The sequence below is a fragment of the Brachycentrus maculatus genome, unplaced genomic scaffold (assembly GCF_059751285.1).
Source record: "Brachycentrus maculatus isolate JH-2025_06_01 unplaced genomic scaffold, ASM5975128v1 h1tg000479l, whole genome shotgun sequence".
NCBI classification, from domain to species: domain Eukaryota; kingdom Metazoa; phylum Arthropoda; class Insecta; order Trichoptera; family Brachycentridae; genus Brachycentrus; species Brachycentrus maculatus.
In genome coordinates, this window is record NW_028281226.1 from 65,609 (window position 1) to 86,627 (window position 21,019).

Genomic DNA, 21,019 nt, shown 5'->3' on the forward strand with positions numbered 1-21,019 from the left:
GTCAGGCCCGTAAATGCCCAGACTTCCATATTCTTCTTCATCTTTGATGAGATGTTAAAAATAACGTAATTTTTCATAAAACTAGGTTTTTCAGGAGATCGTTTTTAAACCTTTCAGGACAACTGGTTACTGCTGCCAACCACAAATTTAAAATAAATTGTCTAAGCGACTACGGGTTTCTAATTAAAACCATAGTGCAATATGCGTTGCCTATGTAACAGAAATAGTGCTTATATAGAATTCATGTTAGTATCATTGTCTTGGAGCTGTTTTCGACTGTTCACTGTGGAGATGTGCACATTTCGGGATATTTAAAGTATATGTGTATCTTGGTTTATCAATTTTGTTAAAAAATATAATAAAGTGTTTTAAAAATAAATATCAAGCCACTTATTGAACTTTTTACTGTATAATAGATCTTTTTAAGTAAAACATGAATGTTTATCCTCCATTTGAAAAATATTAAGTGTATTTAAAACAATAATTAAACAAAACCTTTTCTTCAAAATGCAAAACCAACACTTTCTGCCCTGTAGCGGGTAAATATTAAGTTAAAAATATGAAGCTTTTGCTGGGATATAGTACATTTTCGGGGCATTCTGAAAACATGCACAACTGAAAATCGTCGATTTTTTATATATGACGTTGTTGAAAGGAGTGAGCGATATGTAAAATATTATTAGTGTATCCAAATACTTGTTCACAAATCTGGATCATCTCCTATTATAGGATTTATTTATCATATAATCTTTTGATATCTCAACATAGATAAAGAAGAATATGGAAATCTGGGTATTTACGGGGCTTTCGGCCTTCATAGGCTTGTTTAAGTGATCACTCTACCGCAAATGCCCAGACATCTTTTATGAGATGAAACAAAAAAAGTATTGCTATCTTTAGAAAAAGTTTTTAGCGACACTGTGTCAATGATCGATTTTACAACCTGAAAATATTATTATTGGAAATACCGGAATGTCACTTTAACCCCTACCGCATAAAGCAATGTTATTTAAATTATCAAAAGTTAAATTTCCTTGTGCCAACCCTGCCTTCGGAAAATTGAACTCCAGGCGCTGAAATTGAAATATATAACTTTGCCATCAGTACGGAAACAATTCAAATTTTGTCAACGCAAGTAATTAGTGTTTCTCAACTTGGACTTTTTAAACAAAACACTTCTGAAATATTGGCGGGGGAAGTGAGCTTCAGGACAAATTATGTTTGCTATTAACAGTTGAGAGAATTTACCTCATAAAGGTTCTGTTTACCTATCATTTTAGATTCCAAAAGAACCTTTAATTCGACCAAGTTTCATCACACTGGCAACTGGTTAGGAATTAAAAGGTAGAGGTAGTAACGGAATAAACACATCAATCGTGTTCTTTATTACAACATCTTAATTGTAACAATTTTCTCATTTTTCTAACCGCACCCGATGGTGCATAGGGCACTGCATCATATAAACGCAGTCGTATCTTGATCGTTAACACACGAAGGAAAGGTGATCAGTCGTCCGCTTCAGGTACTTACCAGGCCAGGGTAATATTGAATAAATTTAAGAGTAAAAAAAAAACACTTATATTTATTTAACACCCTCTTGAAAATCGAGCCCGGGACCTCCAGTACGATAGCCGAGCGTGTTGACCATTACACTACGAAGGCGCTTATCATTTTTTTTTAATTATTCCTGAAAACCTCAATGCATCTTTATATCTAAATATTCATAAAAATAATAATTATCCCATACTAAACAATATGACAACGACTAGAACTTCTCCCTATTGTCCAAGTTCTCATTGATAAAAAAATCTTAGTGAATATATTTTTTCAAAAGAAATAATTACCTTTCAAAGCCCCAAAGACACTAAACTTAGGGTAAGATTCACAAGCGGTATTTAAAAGTGATGCGCAATGCATTGTAATACGCTTTACCATAGACTTTAAGAAATAGTGGTATTAACCAAGTAATTTTTAAAATTAAGATGGATAGATATCACCACAAAGTAACTGCTGAATGTTTAAAAAAAGTTAAATAATTTTGAAAAGGTTTTATTTTTACTTTAAAGACGTAAAAGAATCACTTCTGATGATTTCAAATGGAAGCCAATTGCTAGAGGCATTCTTCAATTCCGAATGTACTAGCTATTATTATTATCTAGAAAGCTCATTACGAATTGTCTACCGGCGCTACTTGCCCTCCAGTTGGGGCAGGCAAAACTCTGCAGCTAGGAGATCCCGTCTCTAGACGTCTCGAGCCTAAATGAGAGTGCTGAGCAAAAACGGAAACGCTTATATCACCCGTATGAATATCGTGAGGGCAGTACGAGTGGGTAGGGTGGAAGGCATTTCAGCGTGTTTCCCGCCCATTCGATCTGTAAATTACCAGGAAACCCGCCCGAGGAAGTGCCAGGGCGGCCGCGGCATCCGCCACCCGCCCCACTTGTCGCCGCGCTGCCACATCTCCACATACCACCCTTCTCTGCACCACTCCCACCCTATAGTATACACCACCCTACTCTACACCACCGTCTCTCTGCTTCACTTCCCTTTCTGCCGACTCGACACCTTTGTGCAAACACTCTCATTTCTTTTACTTTGATTGCATTTCAGACATTGTTGATAAGCTCTCCCGAGCCACAATGAAATTTGAAAATATTAAAATCTCGGTAAGGAAGTTCTTAAATGCATTTAAGCTAATTAAAATATTACACTCGCCTTATCATTCATCGTTCACTTCGTGGAATACCATTTTATTTAACACTAATTCGTGACTAACGCTTTCAGTGTAACCATTTCATCATAAGCTCATTAAAATGAAATTGTTAAAGTCTGACATTTTTAGAAAAATTAAATGATGAATGAGAGAAAGAAGATAAATGAATATCATTATAAAAATGTAACTTTGTTTCAAAACCACTGTAAATATTTTATTATAACTTGATTATAATGTCTACCGGTTTCGAAGCTAACCGCTTCTTTATCAAGACTGATTAATACTAATAAATGAATTACAATTGAAATATTTTTAAGAGTGGACTTGAATTTCAAATTAGTTGGTTGTCTATTATGGGCAAGTCTTTTAAAGTGTTATATTATCATACCACAAAGTTAACAATGCTTTGAATTTACAAAATATAATTAAAACGTCACTGAATTGTTATCAGAACCATTACTTACGGAAAAGTTTAAAATTATTTTTTATTATCAAAATATTATTATATATCAGTCTCCGTGGTGTAATTATTAGCTGTGCTGGAGGTCTCGGGTTTGATTTCCAGGTTTGAAGGTCCCGGATTTGATTGAAAATAAACATTAGTGATTTTACGCTCCAATATTTATTTAATATTACCCTAGAATGGTCCCTGAAGCGCAAGAGTGATCACCTTGCCTAGATGTAAGTAACGAACCATTGGGAAGAAAATAATAAAAATAATATGAACTTAAAAATGGGGCACATCTAATTATTCAATAAAATAATTCAAATTTTGTATTATATTTAATTAAAAACCTATCACCATTGAACAAATAATGAATCAAAATTATTATTTTCTCAGTAATTTGAGGTACAAAAATAATAAAGTTATAATAAAGCGCTATGGTGTTCTTTAAGGGACTGGTACGATAAGCAGTGTCTAAATGACACATGCCGATGCGAGAACGGGTATGCAACCACGAGTGTAGGGCCATGGCTACTTTTATAGTTTCGTGCAATTCTTTTCCTCGCTCCCGTTCTCTTCCAGGTGTTTTTACAAATGTGCTATTTTGTAATTGAAAAAGTACTCGATTCTTGATACTCAAATATGTATATAAGTTAATATAACTTATTTCTTAAATTCCCAAATAAAATTTTAAAATATACGTTTACATACATTTCAAAGAGTCTATTCTGTTAAACTATTATTATGAAACACATCAAACAAAGTCATGCACATTTAAAGTTTGGTCGAACGAACTTTTAGTATATGCCATTAAATCTCTATAACCTATAACTTACTACCCATAAGAACGTTAATGAACAGAACTATTCATAAAGCGCTATTAATAATTGGATAATGGAGCACTAAAGATATGATCATCTGTTATTCCATGACTCGTGAAAGACAAATATCTAACGTGAATTAACTAGACAATTTTGAATAATATGCATAGAATTATCCGTAGATGATATGTTATTGAAAATTTTGAATTTTAAGTAAGTACGTAAAATGAAAAATAAATACTATTGTATTTTTTGACATCTCATCAAAGATGAAGAAAAATATGGAAGTCTGGTCATTAACGGGGCTAACGACCGTTATAAGCTGGTTTAAGTGGTCACTTTACACACGTATAATATTCACAAATTCTACCCATAATTGACAACCACACTTTTAAAATTCTTGGAAGTTCCATATATATGATCCAATTTCGAAACATTGTGCTTGAATCACTAGAACTTCGCTAGACATTTGATGTGCTATGAAAGAAGCTTTTTATTAAGCGGAAACTCTTTCAATTGTATGTGAAGTCCGAATCCTGGATTACAATCACATACACGAGAAACGCCAGAAAATTTCATGTTCATTTCACTATTTTTAGCGTTAATTTGACCAGTTAATGTATTCATAACATTGTGAGTGTGTACCAATACTTGTTCGTTAATCTGTATTATTTCCAAAGATAGGAGTTATTTTCAATATTATTTTTTGACATCTCAACAAAGATGAAGAAAAATATAGAAGTCGGTGTTTATTGAAGTGTTTATTTATTACTTTATCTTATAGAGATGAATAAATGTTCATTGATAAGTAAATTATTTGGATATTAACAAAGCTAATATAACTTTATCTACACTCCATTATCCAGAAAAAAGTTTAATAATAAGGTAAATTCTAGCTGCATATTCACACTGCCATTTCTGCATTGAATTGTGCTTGAACATGGATGGTCCACACAAACAATAGAAAGAGAACAAGTTATATTATATGACTGTAAGCTTACAGTTACGATAATATGTAATCGTGGCTCACATGAATGCTACCTAGTGCCTAGTGTTAGCCAACAGATCACCCCATTACCTCTCTTTACATACCCCCGCAAGGGTGAATACCAACGCCAACCACTATATACTTTGCAGTAGTTAGGAGAGCTCAGTAAAATAATAATGAATGTAGCTAATGCCTACCAACTCTCACCGTATGTTATTAAAACCAAATAATTAAACTATATAACACTCTCATTATCATTCATCGTTCAGTTTGTGAAATACCACTTTAATAAACACTAATTCGTGAATACCACTTTCGGAATAACGATTCCATCATAAGGTCTTTAAAATAAAAAATTTATGGTCTGACATAAGCACAAAAAAAATTGAAACAGAGAAAGAAAGACAAATGAAAATTTCTCTCTTTCAAAATTTCATTTTTTTATAAATGTCAGAGAGTAATAATTTTATTTTAATGACTTGATGATGAAATAATTATTCCAAAACCAGCAGTCACAAATAAGTGTTTATTAAAGTGGTATTGTACAAAGTGAACGATGAATGATATGGAGAGTGTTATATTACCATAATACAAAGTTAACCACGCTTTTAATATACAAAACAAATTAAACAATAGTAAATTTTCTGTACCTTCGTGATTTGTATACTATAACATGTATGCTTATCTATAATTATTTATATATGTGTGTGTGTGTGTGTGTGATGTTGATTCTAGTGGGGACATACGTACAATGCAGAGAAGGATAGTTTTTAAAGATCCTGAGAGGACATTATGCTTACCATTCGACTTTTCAACATAGATTTTCCACTATTGAAAATGTCAACTTGGCTAAAACATGAGTTGTACTCACTAGCCATTCGAAATATAGGTAACTCCGCGCATAATTAGTTTGAAAGACAAGTACTCTGAATAAATATTGTGACGTGTGACGGGTACGGTAGCCAGGTACATTATACATAATTTCGGAAGTTAATATCAAGTATTATATGATAGGATAAACCGGACTATCGAGACGTTCACTGATTTTATCCTGGAGGTTCGCTTAATCCAACAACAAACGACGATCTTCAAGACTGAGTAATTGATGTTTTTTTACAGGAAGACGTATAGTTTATGTCTGTTATCCTGCATCTCTAATTTGCATCATCCAATTTGCATCTAAAACATGCTACAAATGTTTGTGTATGTGTGTGTTAAATCTCGTAAAAACCGTTTAACCGACAACGTATCGTATTAATATGTTACAAAAACTGTTTACTAACGGGAATAAGTCCGATTTTATTAATTTACAGAAAAGTATCTTTATATGTTGGAGAAATCCTATGTAAGGAAATTGTATTTCATAGATTAATTGAGACTTATTATTTTTCTTCATCCGATTAAATTTGGCGTAAATAGCCAACTCATTCCATCATGGCTCGTAATGAAATGCACCCCAAACGCTTCTACCAGGAGGAAAACTGTCTTGTATCCACGTCTCAATATTTCCCAAGGCGTTAGCGAAGATTTTCTGCAAAAATACATCCGTAAAAATAGGATTGAGCCAATTTCAGATTTCCCCCGTTATCAATTTGAATACATTTCTCACTTGATTGAATATCCGATGATTGAAAATCGCTGTTAATCATTCGGATCACAGATGACAGATTTCGCAACTACTCGATGTTATAAAAAATGACATATAAAGGGTTTACAAGGCGAATTCAGCATATTTAAGATCGAATCTCAGAAAAGATAAGTGTTTTGGCAAAAGTACTCCTTAGCACCCTAGAAAAAAGTAGTCTCTAGTCCTCTCAAAAATCTACCAGTCTATGAAAAAAATTGTCCTTCTTGAAACTAGTGGTGTGAAATAAAATAAAACACAATGCTTTGCATAATACAAGTGTTGAATTTTTAATAAATTCACCTAAAAAACCTTATTTTAACCAAGTATTTGAAAGAAGAGATTAAAAACAGATCCAAGTACCTTCTTCTATTTAACTTATAACTCATAAATATAGTATATATAATATTTGCTAACTTTTTCTTCATTTTTATATTTCTGATTATTTGTTTTTAGTTAAAATCGAATATTTGTGGTTTATATTAGCACTTTTAATCTTATTTTATTTCTGAAAATATGGTTTGTATTCTTGCCAGCGCCCTTTATTAAAACCTATAATATAATGTTTCGCTTTTATTATTTGATTCGGCATTAACTTTGTGGAATGACATGATTATTTTATTAAAATTTAACACTTGATTATACCACTTCAATGAGTTTTATTTTTTTACAACATTTCTAGAAGAATATGGAAGTCTGCCCAGACTTCCATATTCTTCTTCATCTTTGATGAGATTTCAAAAAATAATATGAAGGTAACTCCTGTAATTGGAGATTATCCAGATTTTGTGAACAAGTATTTGGACACACTCAAAATGTTGTAAATAAATTATCTGGTAAAATTATTAGCTTAATAATAAAAATGAAAATGATATTTTCTGGCGTTTCTCATGTGTGTGATTATAATCCAGGATTCGGATCTCACATACTAATATAAGAGTTTCTGCTTAATAAAAAGCTTCTTTACATCTCACCAATAGATGTCTCTAGTGAAGTTATAGTGATTCATGAACAAGGTTTCTAAATTGGTTCATATATATAGAACTTCCAAGAATTTGAGTAGTGTGGTTGTCAATAATGGGTAGAATTGGTGAATGTTACACGTGTGTAAAGTGATCACTTAAACCAGCCTATGACGGTCGTAAGCCCCGTAAATGCCCAGACTTCCATATTCTTCTTCATCTTTGATGAGATTTCAAAAAATAATAAGTTTTATTTTTATTTACAACTAGTTTCGAAAACGATAGATGTTTTTTAAACTAGTCGTAAATAAAAATAAAACTCATTAAAGTGGTATATTCAAGTGTTTAATTTTAATAAAATAATGTATAGCCACACACAGGCCTTGCTTTGTATTAATATTTGATGTATTTTTTTGTACTTGTAATTATAATGTATTGTGAAATGTAAAATAATTTAATATAAAAAAAAAAGAGGGCAAATTTTGCTTGTGATTTTTATTGAAAGAAATATAGCTTTGTTATTGAACAAATAATTACAATATTATTGGCATTTTGATGAAACTGTAAATTGATCAAAACAAGGAAGGCATAGGAAGTACTTTTAGATAAGGAATCAATAGGAAGAGGTGGAGCAACAAATTAAATAAGTAGAGTAGTTAGGATTTCATGGATAGATAAAAGTTATTACTCCCTCTGTAATTTTTAAAACAATCATAAACGGGGACCGCTATTCTAATCATATAAACATTACACATAATTTGAATCGCTAAATATTTTCCTAAAATATTAAATATAACCTAATAAAATGTTTTTTACTAACACTTACAATCCAGAGATTCGTGTGACGCACCCTTATTATCCACTTGATATTTTTCTGCGAATATCATGTAAATAATATATTTGAATACAGGTACTTCGACATCCTTCCTACATCCTGTCAAGAGATTCGTTTTCATGACAGTTAGTCCTAGAGTTTTATATCAAAGGGATAAGAAAAATCCGAGAAATATCTATTGTTAAGGAAATACAGCTAGAATATTATGAGTTGACAGTCCGCAATTTTGGCATTCGATCCCAATGCCTTATAGCGCTTATCCTATCATATAATACTTGATATAGACTACTACTACCGTTTACTTCTATTTCACAACAGCAAGTACCTTCGCTTATACAGTGAATCGACGCTGAACTGACAATACGACCTTTGTCAAAAAAATATTTTACGATAAGAAAATATTTTAGGTAAAATGGAACTATTTCCTGAAATATCTTAGATTATTAACATAAAAATGCTTTTGAACAATCGTTTAAGTATTTTTTTTATAATTTTCTTTTATATTTCTTTTTTCATACTTTATGTGTAAGAAATGCCTTTAATAACAGTTACAAAAAATGTACAATAACACTTAAGAATACACTAAAAATATTATCTTTAATTTTAAGTTTACTTGGTAAACACAACTTAAAAAAAAAAAGATTGATAATTTTTAAATACGGAGTTTGAAAATGATGCAGAATGAATGGAAACAGGTGTCACAATAGATTTAAAAAAAGTGGTTTACCAAGTGAAATTAAAATTAAAAATGGATAAATTCCTATTACCGCAAAGTGACAATAAGAGAATCAATAAATGAAAAATAAAGTTTAAATTTAATAAGTTTGATTTTATTGATAAAAAATAAAAATAATAAAAAGATTGCTCTGAAAATAACTAACTCTAGAATTTTGAAAAACAGATTTTTTACAGCATTGGCAGCGTAATCCATTGAACATAATAGCAAGACCGGCAGGGTATACAAAACTTACTTATGGCGGACAGCATGCTTCTTGACAGCAACTGTCACTTGTCACGGATTTAAAAAAAAATATTTATAGCTGAAGCATGTCGGTTTGTGGTGCCGTGGTTAGTGTCATGGACTTTTGAGTCAGAGTTTCTGGGTTCGAACCCACTCTACCACAATTTGATACCTTTTGCTAATAATAAGCACCTAAGAATTACATAAATAGTATAAAATTGAAGTATTTTTGTAAATAATAACAACACAAATATTTAACATAAAATAAATGCATGCATTCGATTTTCTATTTTTTTAACTCAACGAAAAATGAACTTCGTAGAAATAAGTTTTGGCATAGCAAAAATGCCGATGCGATATTTTGCCATTCCACCGTCGATATTTCACCAACTATCCAGTACTTACAGGCAGTAGAATTCAGCTATCTGCGAAGCAATATCCGCAGGTGATTCGGGCATAATCGAAATTCAACGTCATTTCGCATACCGTACTATCTCTATACGTACATGCTAAAACCTTATTAATGTATCTACGTTTTCGGGGGATAATTCGCACGTGCTAATATAATATCACTTACTAACGTTCACGTCAAGTTTAATATCACTTACTAACGTTCACGTCAAGTTTATTAATTTAAATGGAATTTAGCGACGATGGTTTGAGTTTAGTATCTATCGTAACCGTATAGCTTTCTAGCGTCAACTTTTTATTATACAAAATGAAATGTAAAGAAAATGATGATAATAAATAACAGTGTTTAATTTACCATAAACTAAGTCTTAGGGCGTTTGTACACAATACGGAATTTAAAAAAAAGTGTAAAATGCATTTTCATCAGGAAATTGCAGTAAAAATATTTTTCAAGAGGCTCAAAATCAAATCCATCACTATATGAATAAACAAATTTATATAACGTTTAAAAACAGATTTCAGTAATATTAAAAGGGAAATCTTTTATTAGGAATATGATTAAGATTCAATGACTTGTTATTTTAAAGGGTTTTTTAAATTTTCTTTCCATAACTAGAAAATGAAAACTGAGACGAAAGTTACAAATCGATACATCACTTATTACTCTCCTTTAAGCATTAAATTCGTAAATACGCAAATAGAAAATGTTTACCGCCATTTTATTATCCATTCTTCATTTCCGGATTAACAAACCATCAGGTTTTATAAAAAGGGTTAGCTACAGTAAGTTAAGTACTAGAATTATCCAAACTTAAGTAGCTGGGACCGAGACACTTGAGAAATATTATTCTTGTTGAGAAAAGTCGAGTTAAGTCGAAGGATTACCAAATATGAATAACAAAGGCTATCTCCAAAGGATCATTGTCTTATTGTACACTTTTTGGTTTTCCCTACTATTGTGCTTTAATATTGCCCCGCTCTCTTTTGTAAAATGAAGTCGGGAGGCACGAAATGAAATTAACTTTAAAAAATACATTACATCACACAAAGGACTTGAATTCTCCAAGAGGACTGAAAGAAAAGTTATGGGAATTGTTCCAGTGAGAAAATTGTATTATTTTGTTTATTTCAAGCGACAGTGTTTCAGGAAAAATGAATAAAAAATATTTTATGGGTCAAATTACTTTGAAACTAAAAACCGTCGCAAAATTTAAAAATATATATAATTTCTTATTAATAACTATGATCGCCACCAAAGTGTAATGTTCAGCACGCTCGGCTATCGTACTAGAGGTCCCGGGTTTGATTCCTAGGGGTTATATATATATATATATATATATATATATAGATGTTGAAGATGTTGTGCGATGGGGAAGAGAAAGAAGATGTTTCTGGAGAGATCATGTGAGAAGAGCGAGTTCGGATCGAGTGGTGAGGGTGGCAGCGGACAGCAACATAAGCGGGATCAGACCCCCAGGAAGACCACCTAAACGATGGAAAGATAGCTGGTCTTCCACCTCCCAGGAGCGACCCGAGAATGACAGGACCTAGTCCTAAAAGAAGAAGAAGAAGAAGAAGAAGAAGATATAAATGTATATATACATGTATACACATTTCTATCTTCCAAGTAAGTACCTATTCTGGTTCTAGCGTACTTAAAGGATGCTGTCAGAAAAAAGTAACGAATGTCTCAAGAGGCTGGTAGGATCGTATGAGAGAACGACTGGCACAGATAGACAAAACACAGACAGTAAAGGTTTCCGGTGCCGTCAACATGTCTTTCCTGATATACATATGTACACTTTACCTTTCTCAGCCTCCTATATCTAATTATTAATTTCCCTGTTTACGTTGGCTTCAGACATACTCGTACCTACGAGTTGTGTTATTATTTGTCCATCTTTTAAAATCTTTCTTTTTAATAAATAAATGTCGACTTTTTGTCGATGTTATATATTCTCATGTAAATAGTGAATTATTTCACAACATTTTGAGTGTACTTGTTCACAAATCTGGGTTTCCCACTGAAGAGTTATTTTTACATTTTGGAGATCTCAACAATAGATGATGAAAAATATATAAGTGTGGGCATAAACAGGGCTTATGACAGGTTATGGCTTATGGCAGACTGAAGTATTTTTATTTATAATTACATATTATACGGTAAAATATCCAATTATTTTTACATTCATATTGTCTGAATATTTTGATTTTTTCTCTTATTTAAAATACCATATGTGTGGTGAAATATTAAGCCGACAAACAATAAGCCAGAGAATAAATAGATTATGTTTATCAAATTATTTTAATATGTTTTTGAATGATTAAATTGTAACAGTTTACAATAAAATTTGATTTTTCTCGCTGTATTTATATACGGTTAACTGATATAAAATTTGGTTGAAATACGTTATTTTATTTGGTCGTATATCTGTTGACTCTTGCGCCAAATATCTGTTAATAATTCTGGAACCGAAATATGTTGCCCTTTCATTTTAAATACATGTTTGTTTATACAGCAACCTCATTGTGTTTTGAATTACTACCATTTGAAATATGTTATAAGCTCGTAATTAAGAAGCTTTGATTAGAAACATTGTTCTCCAGCAAAGTTATAACAAGTCTGGAAATCACTTTTCTAACTATCTTCATTAAAAGTTGGAAATCACGGATTGTTTACACCATTGCGTTACAAAATGTAGAAAAACTTCGGATGGAGCTTTTCCGCAAACCCTAATCACGTCTCGTGGAACTCCATCCCGACAGCAGAACTTGCTAGAAACTTCCTTACTCTCCTTGTGTACCGCACTGTCTTAACAACGGACTGTCAAGGAAGGATTTTTCATAAATACACTACCGACAGAAAAGTTTTAGTTTGAAAACTTTTAACTCCGCCTTAGCCGACAATGCTCCAGTCAAATCCGGTCCCTATAACGAGGGCTCTAGCGCATAATATCCCCGAGAAGATGAACTTAGGAAATCTCTTTTGTGAACTGATAATTATCTTTGTTTATTGTAAAATAAGCTGGAGATATTATGGAAGCTTAGGACTAGAATTTTTTTTAAATTCAGAATTTTTATGGCATGCTTATTTAATCCTAAAACGAGAAATGAATGAATATTGAACACCCGCAAAAAGTAGTCTTCATTTCGGTAATTTCTTTTATAGATTCGGCAGTCACTGTGTGGTAAAATCATTCTATGTTTATTTAAATTTTACAAATTAAATACCACTTTTTCTTCAAATCTATTGTGACACGCGTTTCGATGCATTCCGCCTCATTTTCAAACACGTATGTGAAGCTAATTATAAATTTTAGAATTGCGTCCTAAAGACGTTAAACGTTGAAGAGGATTTACAATACATATAAAGAAATAGTGGTATTTACTAAGTAAAACTTAAATAAACAAAGTGATTCATTTCGATTCCTAACAAAAATGGTATTGCAGAAATTAAACTATTTGAAGTTTAGTTAAACTCAGTCATTCGATATAAGATAAGCGTTGCTCCGTGATATAGTTAAGTGGACACTCAGTCGATCGCATTGCAATTGCATCGCAGGTTCGATTTACAGAAGTTGAAAAATTAATTAAAGATGGATTTATACTTTTTTTTTCGCACAAATGATTTTGAAATACAGAGGCGGTATTCATGCTTTGTTGTTGTTTATTATTCGAGTGTACCTGCTATGGCTGCCTTACATAAAGTCTTATATGTTAACATATTTTAAAAAAATTACTATTTAATTTTAAATTTAATTCAATTTTGAAACATTGTTCTAGTGATTCAAGAACAATGTTTCAAATTGCATCAAATATGGAACATCCTAGAATTTGAGTAGTCTGATTGTCAATAATGGGTAGAATTGGTAAATGTTACACGTATGTAAAGTGACCACTTAAACCAGCCTATGACGGTCGTCAGCTCCGTAAATGCCCAGACTTCCATATCATATAAAAACGTCAAAAAAAATATACGAAAATAACTCCTGAAATTGAAGATAATCCAGATTCCCAATCCAATCTCCCCGGATTTTGTGAACAAGTATTTGGACACACTCAAAATGTTGTAAAAAGCATTGTATTTGTACAAGTTAATAGTAATAAGATACATACATTAATAAATTGGAGGCGTGACTCCAAAAAAAATCCAGAATGTTTTAAGCCAATGTAATAATTGATTAATACACTTATTCTTCTACGGTTTGTTACAAAACAATACAATTTAAAGGTAGAAAATTTACAAAAAAAAAACATTTTCTTCACGCGATATTTTGATGTTTTGGCCTCGGTTACTACGATATTTTATAAAGAAAGCTCAGCAAAAAATACCAACAACAGTAAAACCTCTTACTAAGTTGAACAGGTGTAACAAACGATAAATAAATAAAACAAGGAAGCTTTCTGCGATCATCAAAGCTATTGATTTTTTTGAAACAAAGGTGTTTCCGTTTTATCCTAAAAGTCTATTGACATTTCGGAATGGCGTGTCTAGTTCGCAGAAATCCCCCCGGAGCGTACATATTACATTCCATAAACTTATTTTTCAAGCTTGACGCGGGAAGCAGCGCGCAAGACAGATGTTCGCGAGTGTTCAGAAACCCATTCAAGAAACTTCAAATTGCAATTTGACGAGAGCTGGAGCTTGCTGCCATTGTTAGAGAGATTCCAACTATACGGGCACAACAAGCAGATGCGGCAACATACAAGAGAGATATTAACTCCATTCACATTTAACTTGCAGTCTCAAAAAAAAAATGGGTGTCAAAAATTTTGTTTGAAATTTCAGAATTTGCTCTACTTACGATTTGAGATTTTTTTTAATAAATATGAATATTTTTTATCAAATTTTCAAAAAACATTATGATTAATTCAAATGACTTTTGTCAATTAAAATATTTCTTTATTTATCTTCTTCTTCATTTACATAATTCCAAATTACAATATTGTGACATTACTTAATTTTCCCGAGCCGATATTAATCCTCTACCGTGCCAAATATGTAGGTCTGGGGATTTAAAGGGATTGCGACATGTTTTTTGCTGGTTTAAGTGATTTTACCTATAATTGTCAAATACATTTTAGCATAATCGATAAAATTTCGAAAGGCGAGATGAGTTTCTTTGGGAATGTGAGTCGAAAAAGTGAAGAAAGAATTAAAAACCAATTAAAAAACAGAGACGAATGTGGTTTATAATATAAAACAGAAAAAAACCGAAGAAAACCTGACAAAATCAAGTATTTCAAATATTTGGGCATGGTCAGATCAGGAGTCAGAATAATAGGCGGATATGTATTAGGAGATGCATGAATATGAAAGAGACGAAGATTCCTTGTGAAAATATTGGTATGACGTTCTGTTTTCTTTGATGAAAAGCGGTGTTATGCTCTGTTTGCTTGTTGGTTAAAATAAAGCTTTTTTTTAATGATTCGAATTATGCTACAATGCAGTGAATTAAAAAAAAACGAAAGATGAAATATAAAAATTTGTTTATTTAAATGAACGAGTATCTCTTTAAAACCTCAAACTGTTGAATCTGCACGAATGAAGTATGCAAAAACAGTTCTATATTACCGCTGCAAACTTAGTGGAGAAAAGGAGATCGCGAGTTAATGAATGCTGCAAAAGCATTCATCTAGAAATTTGTGCGAACGACGCCATCTGGCGGAAAAAGGAAAGAAAATTCCTGTCCGTTATTTATATAGCGCCTGAAGAGACGTGCACAATTTGTTGTTGTTTTAAACTGCAAATGAATAATTAGTCGTCCACAAGAAAAATATTCTAAAGTGATTGCTTTTGTAAAATGTCTTGCAATGAAATAAAAGTAACAGATATAACAATTATGTATTTTCTGTAATTCTTAATGTTTTTATTCACTCGTAAAAACAGTATTTTAACATCTCAAAATAGGTAAAGAAGAATATGGAGCTTTGGGTATTCACTAGGCTTATTAATTGGTTAAGTGATCATTGTATACACGTGAAACATTCACCATTCTACTCATGATTGACAATCATTCTACTTAAATTTCCGGAATCCTAGATATATTAATCAATCTCATAATGAATACACATTTTATCAAAGAGTTTTACAAAAGAAGAGAAAATGAATCGAACATTCATTTCATAATGCGATAAAGTAATTTAGATTTTCCTACAATATATCGTATGTGCATAATATTTTAGACCATGAGCAGAGAGGTATGCGAAAGGAGGCTCGGTTAACTTTTTTTATAACCTTTGCATTTTTAAATATTTTATTATAAAGATAATTAAAATCAATGCGCTTTAAAAAAATATTTAATGATATTTTGAATATATATTTTTTGAAGGAATCTTAGCCACTATATTTTTGTTTTATTAGGTATAAATTGTATAACACAGTGTTGCGTATGACGTATCTGTCATTGGTATGGGGGTTATTATTTATTACAAACAAATAAATCAAACAAAAAAACTAACCTTTTTATAGCTTGTTTTGGATCTATTATCGTACATTTAATTTAAACATAAATATCGCGTGTGTTTGATATTTTCAACAAGCAAAACGATATATTTTTTAACGAATATTCATCAAGGATGGCAAAATGTAAAGCGAAATTCAAATATTTTCACTAATAACAATACCAATTTCCAAGCTAACGTTTCTAGCAACGTTTACGATTGAAAACATAAATTATAGTTTTAACTGTATGAAGGTATGATATAGGAGGTGAACATTGGCCTAAATATTTTTTAATGTGTTTTCCGTTCAATAATAAGTATTACGATTAATCTATATGAGATTTGATGAGAATCGAATATAAAATTATATTTTTACGTTTCTATTTCATAAAAAATATTACATCAATTTTCTAGTTTATCATACATTTTATATATAAAGAGTTATTGATAAATAATTACAAAATCTACTGTTAAAATGGCTTTTGAACACATGGTTTAAATATCAATTAAAAATTATTCATCGAGTTGGGATACTTTAGTTAGTGTCTTGGATTTTAAATAAGAGTCGTAAGGTTTGAACCCACTTTACCAAAACATGATACCTATTTTTAATAACTATCAGCTTCGAAGACTTATTAAAATAACATGTTTAAATATTTGTGTATAAATCATAATCTTCTTATAAACTTTTTCAGCACCCAACGGTACGTAGGGCACTGCATCGTAATGACGCAGTGTTATCTTGATAGTTGCACTTACTCAACGGTACTCATGCGCTTCGGGGACCAGTCACTTACACCACGGAGGCGCACATGATATAAGCAACATAAATATTTTATCATTAAAAAATAATTATTAACTTTTATAATTAAAACATAACTTTGTTTTAAAGTTATTGTGTTAATTACAAATTGTAAATTCACAAAGTTATTGCATTAAATATAAATAACATTATCTTTTAAACTGAATTAACATTGAGTTTTTTTTTGTAAATATTTTAAAACCGATTATTTTAACGCTGAAAATCTCATCAACATCTCAAAAGCCAAGGGTTAGAAAAACCTAATACAATATTTAGCTCCTGATCTTTATTTCCTACTTCCCCAGGAATTCAATTTCCTATTCAAATATCGGGAAGCGTTTTACCTGAAACCAAGTTTATATTATAAGCCCCACAATTGAAAGTCTGAAATTCAGGCGCTGGGTCTGAAGTCTGAAAAATGCGAGAAATTCACAATAACCTGCCGACGTAGTCGTTTTTGGAAATTCAATACATTTCGTGAAATCCATTTCCCGCATCTCAGAAACATGTGCCTCGCTATGAGGTAAATGTTTTTCAGGCAGTGAAATTGTCAAGGAGTTTGCCATCTGTAATATTTCTCGAATTCTACGAAATTCAATGAAAACGCAACCATTCGCATCGTATGTTAGATAAAACGGAGATAAAAATATTTTTCCAGCTATCTTGATTTTAATATCCTCGTGATCATAATTCAAATAAAATATTGCGATACATTAAAGAAATTTTCGACATTTCGAGCACATTTTAACAATTTGTTTTATTGGTGCTCATTGTCGATATTCCTATTATAAATAAAACATTTTACGAAAAAGTATATTTATAGTAGTCAATTATGAAATATCAACTCATTTTTTTTACTTATGTTCATTACTAACTTTAAACAACTATGATTTTTATACACTTTTTGAATTAAAAACAATATTCCTAATCGATTAAACAATTAAAAAGGAAAAAATATTTTAATTATAGGTTTTCCTTAAATTTCAACGTAAATCCTTGTTTTTTTTTAATATGCTAAATGGTTTACATTATACTATATTTTTTTACTGTTTATATAATATTCTAATACTTATTCGTTTTTTAACCACTATCCGCACCCAATGGTGTATAGGGCACTGCATTTTATAGGTGAAGTATTATCTTGGTCTTTAAATACACGACCAACTCTCAAAGCAATCCAAAATAATTATAAGAGTAAAAAATCACTTTAATTTATTTTGACTCCCCTGGGAATCGAGCCCTGGATCTTCACGGCGGTAACCAAACATTCTGACCACTTAAGTACGTAGGTAAATAAGTATCGGAACATAATTGTAAAAATATTCATGGATATAATGATTGGTAGTGTTTAAATATAAACTCATATCAAAACAGTTTGTCATATTAGTATACATATTTATATTAGTAGCTAATCATCAACAAAACATTGTTGTTTTCAAAAGTGTGTGAATACAATCCTTTTAAAAATCGTAGGCAATTTTCAATATTCACACTCGGGTGATTTTTCCGCAAGATGCGGTAAGGGCGTGAATGAGGAAGCAAGATAACTCACCAATCAGGAACAAATGACTGCCGCGCCGGAAGTTCCGTGCCGCCATCTTGGCTCGTTCACTTCCGGTTCCGTTCAATGGCGACGAAAGCACATTGATACTTCCTACTCTATCGGGTATTCGCGGAAGTTGTAGCAAGGATGTGGGGCATCATACTGGCTGGATGTGTCATTACTAGTTGGTCCTTGTCGATAAATTCTCTCAATACGTTGATCTGTCAACAAAAAGAAACACAATTTGTGAATTCACATTTTTACGATGTGTACTAAATTTCTGTTTTTACTGATGAAGGGTATTTTTGGGTTTATCTAAAAATATTTATATTCCTACTTACATTTCAGCCACACTTGCTAGGTTACAAAGAACGCTCATGATACAAAATTTATTTATTATTAAGACCAACAAACACTTTGAAATAATATCGAGATTTGCTTTTTTTCGAAGAAGGTTTTACACGCTGTAAGTCTTTGAAAAAATCTTAATAAAGTTCAATCTCAAAGTATTTGTATTGAATTTATTTAAAAAAATAATTTAATAAAACCACATAAAGAAAAATAAATCTACTTGGTAATTATAATATAAAATGTATATATTGTTATATTATACTTGTATAAAATGCAGTTATGTGTATATACTTGTATAAATGTCAGTACAATACTTGATCTTGGTAAAAAAAACTCGTTTGTACACATTTTAATGAAACCATGTTGTAAGATTATTACCAGCATTTTTACCCAAAAGTTATATAGTAAACTAGTCAGGACTCTCTTCTGGCTTGATGATTATGCTTTACAAGTATAAGTCCTTGAGTAAGTAATTCCATGCGGTTGTACTTACTAAGTACCATGACAAAGGACTTGCTCTCAACCCACTGTATCTCCGTACTACGTAGTTGAGAATGCATTTCCTTTGCTTTACTGGCAACTTCGCGTAGAAACCACCGAGGCAGTATAACGTAAACGTATAAAACAAGTTGTTTACATGTTTAGTTTTTTTTTATATATCGATATAAGTTTGTTTTACTTCACAGTAATTTATAGTAAAGTATTTTACATTTTATTACTATATCCCCTCTATATTTATTGATTTCATTTAATAAATAAATATCGTTGGTAGAAATGGTAACGTGTAAAATGCGTTGTTATGCTTATACATTTTACTATTTTGAACTTTTTTAAATTGATATAACTTCGTCATACTTCACAGTTATTTAAATTAAACAACTTTACACGTTATTAATAGTATGTACCTATATCCTAATATATTTATTGATTTTATTTAAGTAACATATAAAATGTGTTGTTTATACATTTTAAATTTTTATGTCGATATTATCGTAAGTTTATTTTTTAAGTTGTGTTTTTACACAGTAATTTACAATTAACATTTTTTTACAATATTACTATATCCTACTTTATTTATTTATTTTATTGAATGAAAAGCGTTGGTAGACAGGGTAATGTATAAAACACGTTTTTTATACATTTTACATTTTTTTACATTTTTTAATCAGAATAACTATTTTACAGAAAAATCTCCGAAGCATATTTTTGAGAAGCTTGTCAAACTATAAACGTGTACTTTAGAGGCAAACAAGTTCTGTATTTTAAGGTATTATATTCTATGAACGTACTTTGGACAAACATAATAATGTGTTTTACATATTTTAGTAAATTACCATTTGTTGCAGTTTGTCTAGTTACAAATATTTAGGCAGCAGAAAAATGCAACAAAATATCAATTATTAAATGCCGTTACTGAAACAAATATAGCATAATTGACAAAAAAAATGTTTCGTTTTCAGAATACTCATCGAAAACTGTTTGTTAAAACAAAGGATGTAAACCAAACAAACCAACTTCGTTTGGGCTATTTTATGAATTTTACCTTTGTAAAGCTTTAATTCTATTGTTACACCTTTTTTATTTTGAAAAAAAATGTTTTTCTTCGAAATTAATATAAAATTTCGAAAAGAAAAGAACAATTTAAGCAGTTAGGTGTTTCAAAAAAAAAACAAATTCAATAAACATTTTTTTATTCGAATTTTACCTTTGTAAGGCTTAAATTTTATTATTATTTAGCCGTATTTAAGGCCAAACGTTCGATAAATCGTGACCTTTGTAAGGCTTAAATTTTATTATTATTTAGCCGTATTTAAGGCCAAACGTTCGATAAATCGTGACTTAATTTTCTCAAAATCCAGGTAAAATTTTACATAATTGAAATTTTTATAAGAAACAGTTTTTATGTATGGAAAAAAATTGTTTTTCTTCAAAATAAAAATTAAATTTTAAAAATGAAAGAACAATTTAAGCAGTTAGGAGTTTTTAAAAAAAATCGATATTCTTTTTTTTTGTTTTGTATAATTTATATTCTTCAAAAAAAATGAGCGCAGAGAGACGTCTAGCCCTCAGCATCCTTATTTGAGCGTTCGAGGTCTCTGCCTTAAGCATTGTTAAATAA

At 30.9% G+C, this 21,019-nt stretch overlaps 1 protein-coding gene across 1 annotated transcript in view; it reads right to left on the minus strand.

The window, feature by feature from the left end:
- Positions 1–21,019, minus strand: part of LOC148302095 (uncharacterized) — a 102,433-nt gene that overhangs the window by 52,568 nt on the left and 28,846 nt on the right. The window contains exon 2 of the mRNA XM_088272171.1: positions 18,559–18,770. Within this exon, the coding sequence (XP_088128297.1) occupies positions 18,559–18,604 (46 nt within the window). The 5' untranslated portion in view covers positions 18,605–18,770. The remainder of the gene's footprint in view (positions 1–18,558; positions 18,771–21,019) is intronic.